The sequence below is a fragment of the Pinus tabuliformis genome, chromosome 4_1 (assembly GCF_031772625.1).
Source record: "Pinus tabuliformis cultivar Carrire ecotype Pingquan chromosome 4_1, CPIR1, whole genome shotgun sequence".
Classification (NCBI taxonomy): domain Eukaryota; kingdom Viridiplantae; phylum Streptophyta; class Pinopsida; order Pinales; family Pinaceae; genus Pinus; species Pinus tabuliformis.
In genome coordinates, this window is record NC_142303.1 from 367,060,293 (window position 1) to 367,079,270 (window position 18,978).

An 18,978-nucleotide genomic window follows, 5' to 3' on the forward strand; every position below is an offset into this window, starting at 1 on the left:
CCCAATTTCAGCCTGTATCTCTTTTTGCCTAGCCTTATCTTCTTTAAATTTCTCAAAGCTGGCCAACAAATTCTTTCTAATCTCCCCAATTTCTGATGAGGTACATGGGGTAATTTGGCCTCTAATCCCTGCCAAGTGTTGTTTCAGCCTATTAATGCCCCCAGGACCTTCCTTAATTTTCCTATGGCAAAATTTGCAATGCATCTGACTATCAACCATTTCAACATATGCCCAAGCATGATCTTTTGCTCTAGGTGCCATTTTTTGACTAGGAAAACAATCTGAAAATGAAAATAAAATAAAATTGGTTCAATGTTCATTTATTTGACAAAAAACACTCTCTAAGCTTTCTTGATATGCACCTAAAATTTACTAAGCAAAAACAGATTTATAGAGGTGGAAAAAAATACCTCCAGGCACAAACTGCGTCCTCAAGCTTGCTCCAAGAATCAGCTCCTCAATGCTGCTCCAAATGGCTGCCCAAGAAGCTCCTCACTCCAGCTACAATGCTCCTCCAAGACTCCTCACTGCTGCTCCAAAACAAGCTCAAGAACTGCTCACTAATTCTCAAAGAAGACTCTCACTCAAATGCATAAGACTGCTGTGAGTGAATGAGAGCATTTGGGTGTCTTAAATAGGGTTTGGGAGGGGGAAATGGACCCCAAAAGCATTTAACAAATTACTATTACCCTTTGGAATCCATAAACTGCATTAAACATTTGAAAAATTACCAAAAAAACGATTTTTTTTTAACTTTTTACGCTGCCCAGCCGTCCCAAGTGTGACTCGGCCGAGTCATAACGGACCTGGCCGGGTTGACCGAGTCACACATGAGTCGGTCAACCGGACCGGTTAGGTGGCCGGGTCACTCCTCAGGCTAATGACTCGGTTTGACTCGGCCGAGTCGGTTTCGAATCGGCCGGCTTGTAAAACAGTGGTCGGAACCACTCTCAAATATCCCGAGTCATTTCATGGTAATGTTAAAAATTTAAGTAAAAGGATGAAAATGAAGATTAAGGAGAATGTCACTTTTACTTTAAGAATTTAACATTACCATGAATCACATATCAATATTAGGGCCATAGGCTTGATCATTAAGCTACCCCACTCAAAACTTATTTGTTTCTTTGAAAAAAATTGCATTTGGAACATTATTGCAAAAAAAAATTGCAAAAAAAGCTAAACACTCCCGAAAAGGCAGGGAGTGTTTTTTTTTTTTTTTCGGGAGCACGCTCCGGAGCCGCTCCCGCTGGGAGCACGAATTGGGAGTGGGAGCGAGAGGGGGAGGCACTCCCCCACAACCATGGTATATTCTATGCTTTAGAGTAATTTTACTTCAATTTCTGTATTAGCCCAATACCAATATCCAGTTTAGCAATCACATCAACATGATAATAAAATGCAGATAGAACATAAACATAAACAGTAGAAGACAAGCCAAGACAAGAGGACACAAGATGTGGCACTAGCCAGGGACAAACCCCAATGTGGGAAACCCTTGATCATTTCTTTTTTTAGTCTTAAATAGTTCAACAAAGAGAGATAGTACAATTTACAAATTTTGATAATTTAGAACAACAACAAAAGAGCCCTAACCAGAAAAATGAACGTTGGTCAACATGGCAGATTTGACCCTCAAAGATTCGATCAACTTCAGTCGACTTCGGCCTCCAAACAGCAAGATGAAACAACCCTCAAAACAATCTGAATTCAACCCACAGTCAAAGTCTGGTCAAATAGTCAACCTGCAGTCAGCCCTAACCACAGTCAACGGTGGTCAAATAGTCAACGAGTTGCCTTGATTTCTGTGCCCAACAATGTGGCTTGCTAGGACAAAATTCCTCCACCCAAAATCACAACAAAACATGTCAACGCTTCGTCAAGACAGCCCAAAAACAACCTCTGAAAATTCGGTCAAACCTAGTCAAAGTAGAAACAGAAAATGCCATTCCTCTCCTTCTCACGTGTGGAGAGAGTTGTTGCCCAAAAATCCGTACCCAACCAATGAGAGAGAGAAAGATGTATGTGAGTGATGTCCAAATGAGGATGAGGCATCATATATTTATAGGCTAATGTGGAGGATGAATAGACGTGACTGTTGGGCTTCTGAGCCTACACGAGTTTGCTGGCCAACCTTGACAATTTGTCCATTACATAAATAAATTCATATTTCATTTGTACATGTCAGAATCAGATGATCTTTAGATCAATGCTACACTTATCAGAGAGAGGAATCCAAGAAAAATATTCGCTATCATAAATAAGATGACCCTTGTGGAGTTGGCCCTAGTTGCCAATTTTAACACTTATGTTCTCTCTTTTGTTGCTTGGCATTAATCTTGATGATAAGAAAATATAATTAAGAAATCGAATACTAATAATGAAAATATCACAAGTTAATGTCATTAAGAGGAAAATTGTTTTAACTACCATCTCTATTGATTTTCCAACAGTAGCCATGATCAATTGTTAATGTCCCTCCATGATGTTCTCTACATAAGGTGAAGTAGAGTCATCAAATGAAGATGAAAGTAGTTGTCATCCAAAAAATGACAACTATCCATATACCGACCAATAAAAGCATCCTTGAGATCACACGAGGCATATTGTTATTGATTATATGCTTCCATGATGTCAATGTATGTGGGCCAAAGAAGATAGGTCTCTTGACATTTAGCGATAGGTTCTTGTATCTCTTTGATTCTCAGAGACCAATGTTGGATAAAGTTTTTTTAATGACCTTAGCACATCCACGTCCATGGGGGCTAGAGGGTGAAACTTGCAATGGTTGTAGACAACATGATATATCAAATCAAATGGCTGAAAATCCTCTATACAATGGTGTTGGTATTGTTACCCACCAAAAGTGGGTGACCCTTAGGAGAAATTTTCTCCTATTCATCTCTTCCAGCCAGCAACCCCTGAGAGCCATCTTGTAGCCAATGTGACGTGCCATTCATATCTGGGCCACTTGCATCAATGATATGTCTCCTCGCCCATTTGTCAAGAGCACATGTTGGAAGGTGGGCTTCTGATTAAAAGGTACTTTATTCATTTTGCAATCAAGTGCTTATGCTCGTTTGTATTTGAGCGTTTTGGCGTTGATTATGGGGTAACTTGGAAGAAAAAAGGGTCTTGGCCATGATCTTGTTCACTCATCTTAAATGGGGGGTTAATTTTCACTCCTAGTCTAGTGAGATCTCCGCTAACGCCTCATGGCTTTAGGAAGGGGCACTACTTGGGAAACCATGATTGAGATAGCTTAGCCCCATCTCTCTCTATTCTATACTTACCACTTTCCATCTTACATTATGAGCCCCTATTCCATCTCCCTTATTCGGGTTTAATTGACCATTGGTTCTCTGGGATTTGGCACCGGCACATCCTCATATCTGGGTAGGGTTTTGAAATCTACCTTGGGAGGTTGATGTAGCTAAAAGAAACAAAAAGAGCATATGATGGCCACAAAAAAAAACAAAAGAAAAATAAAAAATGCAAAAAATGGTCGGGACTTAGAAATTTGCGTGTGGGCTAAACCCAAGCATGAGCTCTATCTCATTCATATGGTCATTACCCGGTTCCTGGGCCAATGTTTCCCTATCTCATAGAAGACAAGGAACCCTTGCATGTCCCAACTCCTGATGGGGGATGAACTGCCCCATCCTAAAAGGAGTTATAACTGCTATACATCATACAGAGCAACCTCTCATTCGTTGAGCTACGAGCAGTAATATAAATAAGGATCAAGAAAGTAAAAGGCATTTAACGGGGTGGAGAAACAAAGGCTAAGGTAACTCATGCATCCACAATGGCTCCCTCCTCACATCTATACACTCAGAATGGGGTACTCCATAATAGTCGGTCCCTTTAACCATGGCACTTGGCCATGATGTATTTTCCCCTTTGTTCCATCATTATTCACATGGTACCTATTGATTGAAGGGTGGACCAAGGACATGTCACCTCTCCATGGTGGTTGGGAACACCTAATAGGATCGTCTACTAACCACTCCTACCTAGGGAGGTAACACCATTACATGACTAAGGCTCCAATTTTGGAAAAGAAGCCTTATATGAAATGTTAATTTGCCCATTTCTTTCAAGCCGGGTTCACATAGATGCAATAATGATTAATGTACCTGGTGGTGAAAGTTGCAACACTTGATATTGTGTAATTGGCATATGGTTCCATCTATAGGTCTAGGCAACTTAACTGGGGCCCAATTCCTCTAGAGGGACATATTGACACCCACAGGTGATGCTTTGGGAGCCATGGGACTTTGGTTAGTTGTAGAGCATCATTCATATCCATGGGCACCTTCAACACCCACAAAGTTCTTGCACTTTGAGCCATATCGTTAATGGTATGATGCATGTGGACTGGCATGCCTTAGTCGACTTAGTAGTGATCGTGTGGTTTGGCAATTGATCTGGGGCCCATATGAGGTTTGTCTCACATCTTGAGACATGGGAGGGCTAGTACCATCCTTAGAGCCCTCAACGTTGGAGCAAAATCTAGCATTCACACCACAAGAAGACCCATGAGACCTAGTTTTGTGCCCCAAACCCACATTTGGGGTCCACATGATGATTTTCACAAAGATCTAGGGGCCAACCCCCGGGTTATGATTTTAGAGGCCCTTTATACTTGTCATGGCACCTGAGGAACTCAATCCAGGGCCCAGAAGGGAAATCCGCTAGCATGACGTTATCATTTTTGCTCACTTTGGCTCACATGTGTGGAGATATTTATGTCTTAATGAAAGCTACCAGGTTTGCTTTTGATCTTGCTTGTAGTTTGTACATTATATTATTATTTGAGGGGCTTGTAGGCTTAATTAGACACTAGTTAGTCACATATAAATTAGATATCACTTCATTGAGATCTCTCATCATCACACATTGGAATTTCAGCCTCCTTAGAGGAACTCACACTTGATCTTTTGTGGATATTTTGGAGATCTTTGGATGCATTTTGATGTTTGGAGGTGATTTTGGATATTCTTTGTCTAATGGATGGAAATTTTGCATGTTATGTTGTAAATGTTCTTTATTGTTGAATATCTATTTCTTGAATGTTTAATGTATGGAATTATTGATTCTAGGTTATGCTACATTGTGCCCTTATTTGTTGAAAATCAATTTTGAATGCTATTGAATGTTGCATACATTACTCATACATAACATGCGAAGAATTGTCCTAGTGGTGAACTCCTAGTACCTTTCCCATGAAATTCCATTTTTCCATTGAGTGGGTAAATGCTTGAAATTTGATTGCTAGGGCATCAAATTTCGGCCTCCGTAGAAATAATTTTGGCTAATATTTATCATCCTGGAATCCATATTCCCAAGAGACAAGGCACTAGTCCAAATTGTTGGTGACCATTCTCAAATTTTCTCCATATTTTCTCTCTCTCAAATTGGGCCCTTTCATGGCAAAGTTGAGAAACTAGGGCTTGGTGGGAGTCCCTAGGCAAGAGGAATTTAGGTGGTTGGAGAGCCTAAACTTCAAGAGGATAATATTTTCTACAAAATCTATCCTTTTGGTGGGCATACACTTCAATTTCATCCATAAATTTCCTTGCCCTAGTTGGTTGGCCTAGGGGGAAACCCTAGTTCTCATTCCTTCAATTTAAGGGCTTTTTTGAAAGTTTCATGAGCCTTGGTATAGTTGGTTACATTGTAAGAAACCTTTTCACCTAGCCTTGACCTATGGTTGCTCCAACACTCATCAAATTTATCAAGCCCTAGGTCTTGTGCCCTTATTTCTAGCTCTCATCATAGAAAGCGAAATTGCTTCCTTGTGAAGCCTTGAACCTAAATTGTGTCTTTCTTGAAGAGTCCCTAATGAGATCACTTCACACATTATATTAACCCCTAGAATACCTATTATAAGTGATCTCTCTCCTATTGGGACTCCTTCCATCGGTGAAAATCAGTGAAGAGCAGGGGGGTTTTGGCTGTGGTTACAGTGGGCCACTACCCCATTGGTGCTTCTTGGTTTAGTTTACACCTTGTAGAGTTTACCTCTCCAAGGCTTGCTAGATTTTGCGGCAACAGGTGTGATTTCCATTGGAGGCCCCTGTCAAAAGTTGAGCTCTGTAGTCCTTATGGCTATCATGAACAATCCTAGAAATAGCTGATTTTAAATCAGCAATATCCTAACCTCCCAAACTCTAATTGAGGTTTTTTTTTTTCTTCATCTTTACTGAAACTGGGTGATTTTCTATCAGCAATACAAATCTCCAACTTGTTTCTGCAGATTCCAGCCCAGAAAGCTACCAAAATTAATGTAAATGGCGATACCCTTGTTTTTCTTTTCTTGGAAAAAATCCGCAAAAAAGAAAATTCTTTTCTAAAAATCGGCAAGGAAATTTCTCTGATGCCAATTTTTAGGTACCAAATATTGGAATATAAATTCACATACAAAATATCAAAAGCACTCCGCATTTTATTAATATGAACAGTGTTGATATCATTGGCGATTTTTTGTCGATGCCTCGAAGATTTGCGAGTTTTTCGGGCAGCTGAAAAATTGGCCGGAAAAGATTGCGATTTTTCTTTAAGCAAAGAACACACGGTTTTTGAAAATATTGCAAATATCTTCTGAAATTTTGCTCCACAACCATAAAAATTGGCAGGCCAGTGGAACCCACAAGGTTTTAACTTTTAACCGATTTTAGTTTTTTTTTTCCTCCTTTGTGTTTCTTGGCGGTTGGAGAAGGAAGGAGGAGGGCTTGTAGTCATCATCCATGATTTTGGAGACAGCTAAACAACCATCATCATCATCATCAAGGATTTTTTAGTGGAGCAAGTGTTCAATTTCATTTGCCATCGGTGTTGAATTTTCTTTTCACAGGTATGTATTTGAATCTTACCATATTGAAACCCTTGATTGAGCTTTGGCAGATTTGATCTGTAAAGTAACTTACCTAACTTTTAATCAAATAGGTAGTTTCATTTTTGAGTAGCTTATGGGCTGGCAAACTATGGTTCGTTATCTATCAATTGGTAACTGAAGTAGTTAAGAATTTCTGATATATATACTCTCAGCCATAGATTCTAGCTGAAATTTGCATGGTAGTCCATTCTGCATTAGTTGAAGAGAAACTAGGAGTGGGCACCAATTTGAGAGATATGGAGAGGGGAAGAGTCCATCACTCTGCAAGCACGTGGAGTGAGCAGTTTATTAACGGTTTTGAATCTTGGATATGTTATTTTCCTGGAATACCATTTTTTTTGTATTATTGACCATTCCTAGCAAACAAACTATTGCTATAGACATGAAAGGCAAAGCCAAACTTTAAGTTGTATTAGAAAGGGTCAGATTATCTAGTTCAGTCTTCTGCTAAAGGATTGTATTGGTGGTGAGGAAAAATTGAACGATAGCTCTAGCTTTTGATTTTAAATGATATGGGATGTTATTGAAAGAGCTCAAGGAAAGTGCAAGTTCTAACACTTATTTATATGGAGGAATGATTTGCAATTATAGTGTAGCTCAATAGATTTGTCTTTGCCATGGATCTTTTCACTTGTAATATTTAGGACTGACTTTAAAGTTGTCAAGAAAACTATGCGACTGTTTCTCCTAAAGGGGTGGCTAGATTGATTATCGGTAATAGCCATAAGCATCTATTTACCTGTAAATGATGGCCAACTCTATAGATCTCAAGGAATAGGATCGTGATCTCGAAATTTTGATAAAGTTTAAATCACATGGAGGACTGAATCAAAGATTAAATAAATCAGAGGACAACAAAATGGTAATCTGGGAGGTGGCAACTTGATGGTATTGCAAAGTAATAAAGTTTATTATAACTATTTATCTTCTTTCTTCATTTTGTGAATACTCTGTATTTAATTATGCTAGCTTTTTATATAAAATTGGATTACTTAGGTCAAAGTAGACAAAAACAAATTCTTCAGAAATTTGGTTCCGATTTGTCATGTATCTTTGTTGTTTTTGTGGTCTTTCTATTCTTGAAATTTTAATGTATAATAGTTTTTTTGACCACAGAGAATACAGTATGCAAAGACAAAGTCAGATGCCATTGCAAAGGCTGATGGCACTTATGTCCCCAGGGAAAAACGAAGGAGACAAGATGAGAGAGGTATTTTGATGCATCCATCTTTCTTATATACGTGTACAATTTGAATAATAGCAATATTTTTAGACCTTGTATTGGAAAATTGTGTAACTAAATCTTTAACATAATGCTTTTCTTTATGCTCATCTCTCTGCTTCAGATGGAAGAGTTTCTCTCCCTCCGTATGTCTTTTGTCTTGATAGTCAGATTGGAGAAAAACAGTTTTGAAAGTCCATCATACGTAAATAAAGAATTGTGAATTATACTTTGAAAAGAATGACGTTTAATCTGCTACTTTAGGATTGTGGTCAGCTAGGATGATAGATTATCCCAGAATATTTCTTATCTGTGTGCTATATTAATGGCTTATTATCTAGGATTTTGGTTGGCAAGGATGATGTATTCTCCCAGAAGATTTCTGATCTGTGTGCTGTGTGAATGGTTTGCTATCTACAGACTACAATAGAGTCTAGAACATGGTAGAAAGATTATACCAAGCATCACTTTATAGCAATGTTCCATGAAGTTTTTGGGATGGCGGGATGTGGGAATGAGGAAACACGTCAAGGGACATTTGGAGACATCCCCTAAATACTTTTCTTGTATACTCATCTCACCGCTTCAGATGGAAGAGTTTCTCTCCCTCCATACGTCATTTATCTTGATAGTCAGAATGGAGAAACACAGTTTTAACTTTTGAAAGTCCATCATACATAAATAAAAAATATGAATTATACATTGAAAAAATGACATTTAATCTGCTCCTTTAGGATTGTGGTCAGCAAGGATGATACATTCTCCCAGAATATTTCTTATCTGTGTGCTATATTAATGGTTTATTATCTAGGATTATGGTCGGCAAGGATGATGCATTCTCCCAGAAGATATCTGATCTGTGTGCTATGTTCATGGTTTGTTATCTACAAACTACAATAGAGTCTAGAACATGGTAGAAAGTTTATACTGAGCATCACTTTATAGCAATGTTCCACTAAGTTTTTGGGATGGTGGGATGTGGAAATGAGTAAACACGTCAAGGGACATGTGGAGACATCCCCTAAATGTTAGGATCCTTGGCATAAGGTACCATGTCTGAAATTCTAAAAAAATGAATACGTGAAAAACAATTTCAACTCATGAACATGAGCACTGAAAACAATGAATAAATATTCACATTTGCCTTTGGTATTGTTACTCACCAAAATCTTAAAAGTGGATAATCCCTAGGAGAATTTTTTTTCTCCTCTTTGGGCAGCTAGCCAGCCAACATCCCTGTGATGATCAACACATAACACTATGTTAGAGCTCTCCACCTATTGCTCTGGTCAGATTTCACTCCCATTTGGCATTTCTTTTTGAAGGTGTTGAAAATAGTAGCGAGAAAGGTTCCTTGATTTGTGCCTTAATCAAAGGGACGTCAATGAGTTCTTCCTTAGCATGCTCGAATTCCTATAAGTTAGGAATCAATTCCTATAAGTTACGATGAATTCCTAAGATTTAGGATAAGTCCCTACAATTTAGGATGAACTCCTAAAAGTTAGGGCAAATTCCTATAAGTTAGGACAGTTCATGATGCAGTTTGACTCATGCGTGGAAATAGAAGGCACATTTTGTTGCCTTCTAGTGCAAGTTATTTTTGGGAAAAGACAAACAAGTGAGTCTCAACTTCTAATTTGAGGCAGAACGAGTTGCATGAGTTAGTTTATTCATCAATCACTAGTTTGAGATCCAAAAATAGAACTTCCCAGAGTTAGCAGATTCGAAGTGCTTATAAGGAGATCGAAAGGCACAATTGTAATTGTATTCATTGTCTTGTGAGCATGAGTTGGTGAGACAAGGCAATATAAAGTGTGAAAATTTCAAGTCTGAAATCCTATTGCAGCGATTGGAAATTATTCTTCTAATTGTTAATTAATTTAACAATTTATTTGCTATGACAAATACTGAATAAATAACATTGCAACCTTCACAAATAAAACTGCAGAAAAATAATAGTGCTGGAAACTGAGAAATATGCTAGCACACACACGTCAAAAAATTAACACAGTGATTTTTGGAAAAATGCCCCCAGGAAAACCATTGTAGCAACTGAGGGTTTTTATTATTATGCAGCAGTGAGAAATTCTGAGTACAATTTGGATGCCGAAAACTGGCAATCCTACAAAGAAATTACTAGCGAAAATATTGTGAGGAATTTTCGTCCCCCCCACTAGCAATCCGGGCTCTGAATGCAGCTCCAAGTGATTTGTCCAAACAGCCTCTGCACAGGCATGCGTCACCCTTGCGCAGTCCCTTTTGTGCCTCGCCTAAATCAGCGACTCCTGTAGTCGTCTTGTCTACCACTAGCGGAGAAACTGTCTCTCTGGCCTTTTGGAGCACTTTCCCGACCTCTGGAATTGAAATCCAACTTCTCTCCAGCAAAATCGAATTGCCTCTAGAGGCTTTTGCGCAACCCCTACATCAACCTCACCGTGGCTCGTTTTGCCTCTCTGCAATGCACTTCATCGGATCCGGAAAACTTCGTCCGGTTCACTGTCCCTGCCCCTCGTTGTATTTGCTTCCTCAAGAAGCTCGAACTTTTCTGGCAACTGGTGACTCTCTGGAAAAATCGAACTCTCCAAGGAAATCAAACTCCACAAGTGTGTTCTCCATCTACTCATCGAATTCTTCTTATAATCTTCTGTTGGACCTCCAACGACCAAGATCAAAACTTAATCAAGGGCCCATATTGATTCCCTGTTGATCCGTGTGAGTTTCTAGATGATTCACACGTTATATCAATTAATTCTGATTAACTAACCCCTTTTCCTAAGCTTAGACTTAGGAAATAATTAAAAATAGGCTAATAATCTATTTGAGACACTTCTAGGTGGAATTTCCAGAAACGATTTCTAGGCTATGGAGAACTCCCGTGTTTTAGCCTCTCCACAAAGTTTCGAGACTAGAACAACTTTGATGCTACAAAAACTAACACAGAGGATAGGTTTGTGTGTGTGTGAACTTGTGAGAGGAAGAGTGTGTAAGAGAAGCTTGTGCACAAATTGGTAGAGGCTATTTAGGAAGCAGATTAGGTCTTGCAAGGAGTGTTTCAACGTAGTACTAGCAGAGAAATCATATTGATTTCTATTGAAACAAGATTGTTTTTGGTAAGAGATCTATTGCTCATTCTTCTATCAATAAAAATCTCAATAACGCAGAGGATTTTCCCAGTTGGGTTCCCTAGAAAAATTGTGTTGTTGAACTATGTGATTGTGTGTTTATTTCTATTCCTATTCCCTTGCAAATCGAGTAGAGAAATTTTGTGTCTATATGAAAAGAAACTAGTTTTTAGATTGTTCATATTAGCAGTTGCAAAATTTCGTGGATTTTCTACATGGTATCAGAGCAGTGAACAGAATCAACCAACACACACATTTCAGATTTGAGAGATGGCCACAACAGGGTTGAGAGATCAAGATAGTCTTGATGGCGCCTCAAACTTTGGTTTGAAAGTCTGGATGTCATTCTTGTTGGACGAGTTTGGACTGAAGGATTATGCAGAGAAAGGTGTTGCAAAACCTTTAGATCCAAACCAGTTACGACAATTCCAAAGGGAGATGGCCAAAGCCAAGAGGATGATCCTAGATGGACTTCGGGATCATATAGTTCCACATGTTTCCTGTAAGGATACCACAAAGGAAATGTGGGATGCTGTTGTGAAGTTATATCAGGATCCATCTGAGAATCATAAAATGATTCTTAAGGAGAAGTTGAGGGTCACCAAGATGCAAAAGGGTGAGAATGTAACTTCCTATCTCACTAGAGTTCAGAACTTTCGTGATGAACTAGTAGTTGTAGGAGAGAAACTAGAAGACAATGAACTGGTGCGAGTTGCTATAAACGAGTTTACCAAGGAGTGGGCTACTTTCATCCAAGGGATTACTAGATGAGATAAACTGCCAGATTGAGAATGCCTGTGGAGTGATCTTACTCAGGGGGAGCTTAGACTCAACGTTTTCAAGAGCAATAGTGGCAAGGGGTCGAAGGTTGAGAGGGAAGAGGAGAATTTTGCTCTTGTAGGTAAGGCAAAGGGCAAGAAGGGCCAAGGAGAGGCCGAGTCTAGTCAGAAGGGCAAGAAGAAGGATCTAAGCAAGATCAAGTGCTTCCATTGCCATGAGTTTGGGCACTATGCTACCAAGTGTCCAAACCAAAAGGAGGAGTCTAGTAAGGATCATGTAGCTGCATTTTTTGCCCAGCTCGAGAAATATTTCTCATTGATTGCTTGCATGGCAAGCTCAATAGATAACATTATATGGTATATTGATTTAGGAGCATCCTTCCACATGACTGGGAATAAGAAGTGTTTTAGTCACTTGAAGGAGAAGGACATGCAGTTTCAGATTGAGATAGGAGATGATGGTCAGTATGCAGCTAGAGGAGTTGGTTCGTCAGTTTTCAGTGGGAGTCAGATAATCCTCTTCATCTCAGAAATGTTCTCTGTTCCAAGATTGAGGCAAAATCTTGTTTCGGTAGCTACCCTTGAGGACAAGGATACGATTTCATCTTCAGCACAGGTAAGGCTTACCTCCAACGCTTAGCTTCTGGATGTAAGAAGCAAATAGATGTGAGTGTGAAGAATCTTTACAAGTTGCAGGTAGAGATAAGCAACAAGGTAGGGATAGCTCAAAGTAGAGAAGTGGTGGTTGAGTGAGAGCAAGATAGAGCTCTCAAGATGGAGCCCCAACCCGTATCTCAGTTTCAGTCTAAGCTAGTTGGCAGTTGGGCCGACCAACAGGATGATGATGAACATAGCCCAGGGCGAGTGGAGGTAGCCACTCAGTCAGAGACTCCCAATATAGGGAGAGTTCGAGCCAAGTGGGCAGAGGAATTGGTTAAGGGAGATCAAACGAGAGTTGAATCTTCTAGTATTATTTCCAGCCAGAGGAAGCAACCACAAAGGTACACAGGGTACATGGCACTTATGACTAAAGTGATGGACTCACAGAATATGGTGCGAAAGAGCAGGTCTTGAGATCAAGTTCCGTAGAAGAAAGCAAGGAAGTCTTCTAGTTTAGAGGGAGCAACTGTAACAACAAAGATCTTGGTAGTGTTGAATACAGATCCAGGTGGATGAGGTTTTTCCAGAAGCACCTTCCTCACTAAGTGGGAGTGTTGAAAATAGTAGTAAGAAAGGTTCCTTGATTTGTGCCTTAATGAAAGGGGCATCAACGAGTTCTTCCTTAGGATGTTTGAATTCCTATAAGTTAAGAATCAATTCCTATAAGTTAGGAGCTAGTTTCTATAAGTTAGGATGAATTCCTAAGATTTAGGATAAGTCCCTACAATTTAGGATGATTTCGTAAAAATCACGACGAATTCTTGTAAATTAGGACAGTTCATGAAGCAATTTGACTTATGCATGGAAATAGAAGGCTCAATTTGTTGTCTTCTAGTGCAAGTTATTTTTGGAAAAAGACAAGTGAGTGAGTCTCAACATCTAATTTGAGGCTTAACGAGTTGCATGAGTTAGTTAACTCATCAGTCACTTGTTTGAGTTCCAAAAATAGAAGTTGCCAAAATTAGCTAATTCAAAGTGCTTATAAGGAGATCGAAAGGCACAATTGTATTCATTGTGTTGTGAGCATGAGTTGGTGAGACAAGGCAATCGAGAGCATAGGTTTGTGTGTGTGAGCTTGTGAGAGGAAGAGTGTACAAGAGAAGCTTGTGCATAGATTGGTATAGGCTATTCGGGAAGCATATTAGGTCTTGCAAGGAGTGTTTCAACTTAGTACTAGTAGAGAAATCAGATTGATTTCTATTGAAACAAGGTTGTTTTTTAAGAGATCTATTGCTCATTCTTCTATCAATAAAATATTCAATCAAGCAGGGGGTTTTCCCAGCTGGGTTCCCTATACAAACATTTGTGTTTATATCTATGAAACTGTGATTTTAATTATGTTTTATTCCGTTGCAAAATTAGTAGAGAAGTTTTGTGTCTTTATGAAAAGAAATTAGATTTCAGATTGTTCATATAAACAATCGCAAAATTTTGTTTAATTTCTACAGAAGGGAGGTGGTTCATCCATTGGTAGGTGCTTTAACTATTCTTGCAATCACGTGCTTTCATTTAATTTTATGGGAATATTGATATGGATCACAGGGAAAATGGATGATTGACCTATCCTGATTGTATTTTTGTTCCCACACTTCACTTGGGAGGTTAGCCTTTGACCCTAGTCAAGTGGGACCTCCTTTGAGGCCTTAGGATTTAAGAAGGGCACTACTGGGAAGCACTGATTAATATAGTGTGTCCAAGGTAATCCACAATTACAACTTTCCATCTCTCCCTATATCCATCTCCATTCTTTAGGCTGGTTGTCATGCATCATTGGGATTGGCACCTTTCGTCCACATCGTTGAGTGAGGGCCCAAAAACTTTGTTCCTAGAGGTTGATGCAACTAAAAAATTGATGCAACCAAAAGATTTTGTTAATCACGAATAACCATCTGTAGTGCTTTAGCCATTCTCCAATCCTCATTCTTTCTTCACGGTCTTCATTATAGCTGTCACAATATGTCCTCCCTCTGAATTGGGGAGATATCCACCTTCTTTATCCAAGCTTCTTTTCTTTTAGGGAACAAATCTATCAACATCTCAGCCATACCGGATTTTTCTTTTGCATCAACATATCATTGGAGAACTTCAACCTAATGGAACATTATTCCTTATATCTTTACATGGCAACAAGATCATCTATTACAACTCTCTGTTTCCATCATGCTCAATGTCATCATCAAGTCATAGGTAGGCATCTTCAACATCTTGAAGATTATGTTCCTACAAATTTTCAACAAGTACAACCAAGCACAAATATATATGTACAGGAGCATAAAGTCAACTTTATCAAACTAGGGTTAGTATGATATCACAACGAGAGCATCCAGGGTTATCAAACCTTTGAGTAAGTAATCAATCTTTAGATATCCAAAACCTAAACCTAATCAACAAGGGTTACACTTTTCCTTTCCTAGACTTTCACAACAATCTTTGCTAGGGTTTTGTCACAAACCCTAGATTCCTTTATCAAAACTAAACTTTAGATGACCAAATCAAGTTAGGATAGTATTTTACATCTAGGGTTTCTAGAATCTTATATCAATCTCTATTAGGGTTTTGTCGTAAACCCTAGATATAACCATCAAAACTTTAATATTAGATATACAATAACTAAGATAGGGTTTCAATTATACAAAAACATATATACCTAGGGTTTCATTTCTAGGATCTCATATTACTTATTACAAGGGTTTTGTCATAAACCCTAAATAGCTAGGGTTTCCTCATATGTTCTAGATATCATCAACAAACTCTAATCATCAAAAGGCTAGGGTTTTATAGTGAACCCTAAAAATTGTGGTTTTACCAAAGTAAACAAAAGATAAAGAGTGACAAGGGTTGATTTAATCTAAAGATTAATCACCTTATTTAATAAGAATCTTTATGATTCAAAACCCTAGATACGAGAGAGTTAGTAATATAAAGCAAGACAAAATGATTATACCTTCTTATATGAGGAATATCTGCAACAAATTTTGTAATTTTAAACATACCTTGAGTTGCTCCTTTTAGAAACCCTATTGAAGGGCTCCCTTTACAACTAAGCTTCTTTCGTCTTCTTTTAAGTCTCCCTTATAATTCAGGCCATTATTCTTATTGCAAGCTCTTTTAGAGTATACCTGCAAACTTTCCCTCCAAGCAAAACACAAGAGAAAGGATTATAAGCACAAAATGAAACTAGACAGATAGGGGAAGTCAACAAAGAAAAGAAATGAAGAACAAAATACTTATCTTTTTTTGTAAAATGGTGGGAAGAACCCTCTTGATCTTACATCAATCTAGTCTTGTGAGGGATTCCTTTATCAAGACAACTCTTTAAATTTTCTAACAAAACATATTACATCTATAAACCCTAGAAATAAAAAAGAAAGATTGATTTTACAAAAATTTAAACAATAACCTATACTATAGGTAAAGGATACATGAGACTTAATAGAATAAGTCTTTGACTTTAGTATCCTCAGTTTTAGACTTCTTTGGAGGATTATCATCGGTAGCAACTGTAGCTTTGTCTCTTTGTCTCTTTTTGTTCTTAGGATTATTGGGCCATTGATTCTTATAGTGACCCATCTTGTGATAATGATAACATTCTAATTTAGAGAGGTCAATCTTCCCATGATTTTCTTTGGCCCCTTGAATTTCTTATCACCTCCTTTCTTCTTGATAGGAGCAGAGTAGGCATTTGAGGCCATTTTCTTCATTTTCTTGCTTTCCTTCTACCAAGGAGAGATGAGCTTCTTCTTGTATTCAGGCATAGCATATTTCTTTGAAGGATGGATAATTCTTCCAACTACTAATTCAACTGATAAGGCATTTCAAGACTTTGGTAGTCCTAGAAGGGCAGCAATCACAAGTTCTTTTCAGGTACTACATCAATTGCTTGTAGTTCATCTCTAATACGGGCAATTCTTATAAAATAGGAAGATATTGTATCATCTTTTGTCATTTTGACTATTCAAAGTTCATTTTTTAGACTAGCCACTTGTCCAATATTCTTGATTGTAAATAACTTGGAGAGAGCCTCATACATTTTTATTGAAGAATCTAGCGTGGACATGTAGGGAATCAAGTTATCTTTAACTCCATCCACAATTAAGTAATGACAATAATATTAGTTTCTTTGTACTTCTCCTTTCCAGCATTATCTGAAGGTTCCACCACTTTTCTTAGTACAAAATTCAACACCTTATTCTTTGCGAGGATGAGGTCCATCCTTGTCTTCCATGCTCTATAGTTAGAGGCTTGTTGAAGCTTGTTCTCAGATTTCATTGATGAGGCCATAGGTGTACTTGATGAAAACGAGATATCTTTGTAGCTTTCAAGTACCCTTCAAGACTTTCTTTATTTTGTCAAATCCTTCCTTAAGATGATGAGAGCTATTGATCTTAAAGTTGCCTTTTTTCTTCTTCTTCACCTTAGCTCTGATACCATGATAGAAAATCAGAAAGACATATATTTTTTCTTATCTAGATAATTACGTGTGATATATTTGAATTCTTATTAGCGTCTTTTAGGTCTTCATTTATCTTCTAATCATCAAGCAACTATCAAAACAAAACCATGAAGATCAAGGACATGTGATGTATGTTTTCAGTGAGGGCAAAACCCAAAAATTCTCTTCTCTTCTTTTAGAACCAAATCAAATGAGACAACCAAGACCTCTTGACCAAGACAAAGACCTCCTCCAATCCACCAAGTAAGCCTCCCAAGATGGCTAGTCAAACTCCAATAGTCAACTCTAGTCAAACTGCTTCAATCTCACAAAAAACTTAGATTTCGACCCTCTCGCATCAGATTTTCGGCTCTACTGCAGACCTGCAACGTCGACCACGCTTCCTGCAACCCGAAATCTCGCACGTGTGGCAGATAAGAGAGATTTTCGGCTTCTTTTTGCTTGACAAGTGTTTCCATCCTCTTCGCTATGATTTTTATTTTCCTTCTAGGTATTTCACACTTCTTTTTCTCCTCAAATTGCAGATCTAACTTCTTGGATAAGTGAGTGATTAAATGAGATCGAGTAGAACTTCTATATATAGTCTTGTGTATGGTCTAATTCCCTTAATGAGGCTAACTTGACTGGAGGGCAGTGTGACTTGGCGGAGGAGCCATATTAGACCAATTTACATAATTTTTTTTTCTTTGATACAAAATGCCCAATAAGGGTCTAGGACAAGATGACATGGACAATGGCTCATGACATAAACTCTAGAGGAACACAATGGGTGCTTTGACCTATAATTAAAATAAATAAAGCATGAAACCCATGCTTATAAATAATTTTTCTTTTCTTTCTTTTTGACAAATACATTATATCATGACTCAAATACGATTATGAAGACTGATACAAGTTACATTTCTGAACAGAAGGAACTCTTGGAAGTTACAACCCTGATGAGTGAGAAGCTGCTTTATCTTAAACGGGTCTTGGAATAATATAAACGCAAGCTTGGGCTCCCAAACTATGCACCCAAATAATGACAAATCATTAAAGTAAAAGGTGCACTAGAGGAATGAAAAAACAATTTTTTTTGAATGGGGTAATTCTTGTCTCCATATCCTCCTCACATTTATACACTCTGGATGTTGGACCCCCATTAGTTGGTCTCATGGCTATGGCACCTACCTTGAGTCTTTCCAACTTTGTTACCTCCATTAGCATACATCCATGGATTGATGGTCTAACATAAGACATGTCACTTCCCTTGGGGGTTGGAAACACCTAATAGGGTTGTTGAGGTAATCATCTCTACCATAAGTGAGGTCCCTTGTTTACAGGTCCTATTCTAGTAAGACATTTTAAAGTGAGTTTGGTGTGAAGTATTCTTGTGCCCTTAGCATTAGATATGGTCCATTATGACGCTTTAATGTTTTTGTCCCTAATGATTGTTGATATCACTTGACCTTGAGAGGTTTATGTTAGGTGGTATTATCACAACAAAGATTTGTTGAGGGATGGGATAGACCCTCTTTGACACCACTGCAATGGTTGTTGTAACTTGTACCCCATTCTAAGAGCATTCCTGACCTTTATGACATAGTGTTGCCCCATTGATGAGCATTGGGCTATGAGATGATTCCGCTTGGTACTTGAACCCCATATGTACCTCCAGATGTTGAAACACAGAGCCAATGAGCTTTGGCATTGGACTACTTGATGATGTGCTCAGATTTACCTAGGATGCCCATAGGCTAGCCTTGACACTTTTTGATGGATGTTGCTTGTTCTGGAGCTCAGATGGTGGATTATTACCATTGAGATGTTTTGGGAGGGCTTGCGTATCACCCTTAGACCCC

At 38.4% G+C, this 18,978-nt stretch overlaps 1 protein-coding gene across 1 annotated transcript in view; it reads left to right on the forward strand.

Moving 5' to 3' along the window:
* Positions 1-18,978, forward strand: part of LOC149175841 (U1 small nuclear ribonucleoprotein A-like) — a 126,864-nt gene that overhangs the window by 41,918 nt on the left and 65,968 nt on the right. The window contains exon 3 of the mRNA XM_089419752.1: positions 8,018-8,111. Coding sequence (XP_089275878.1) covers positions 8,018-8,111 — 94 coding nt within the window. The remainder of the gene's footprint in view (positions 1-8,017; positions 8,112-18,978) is intronic.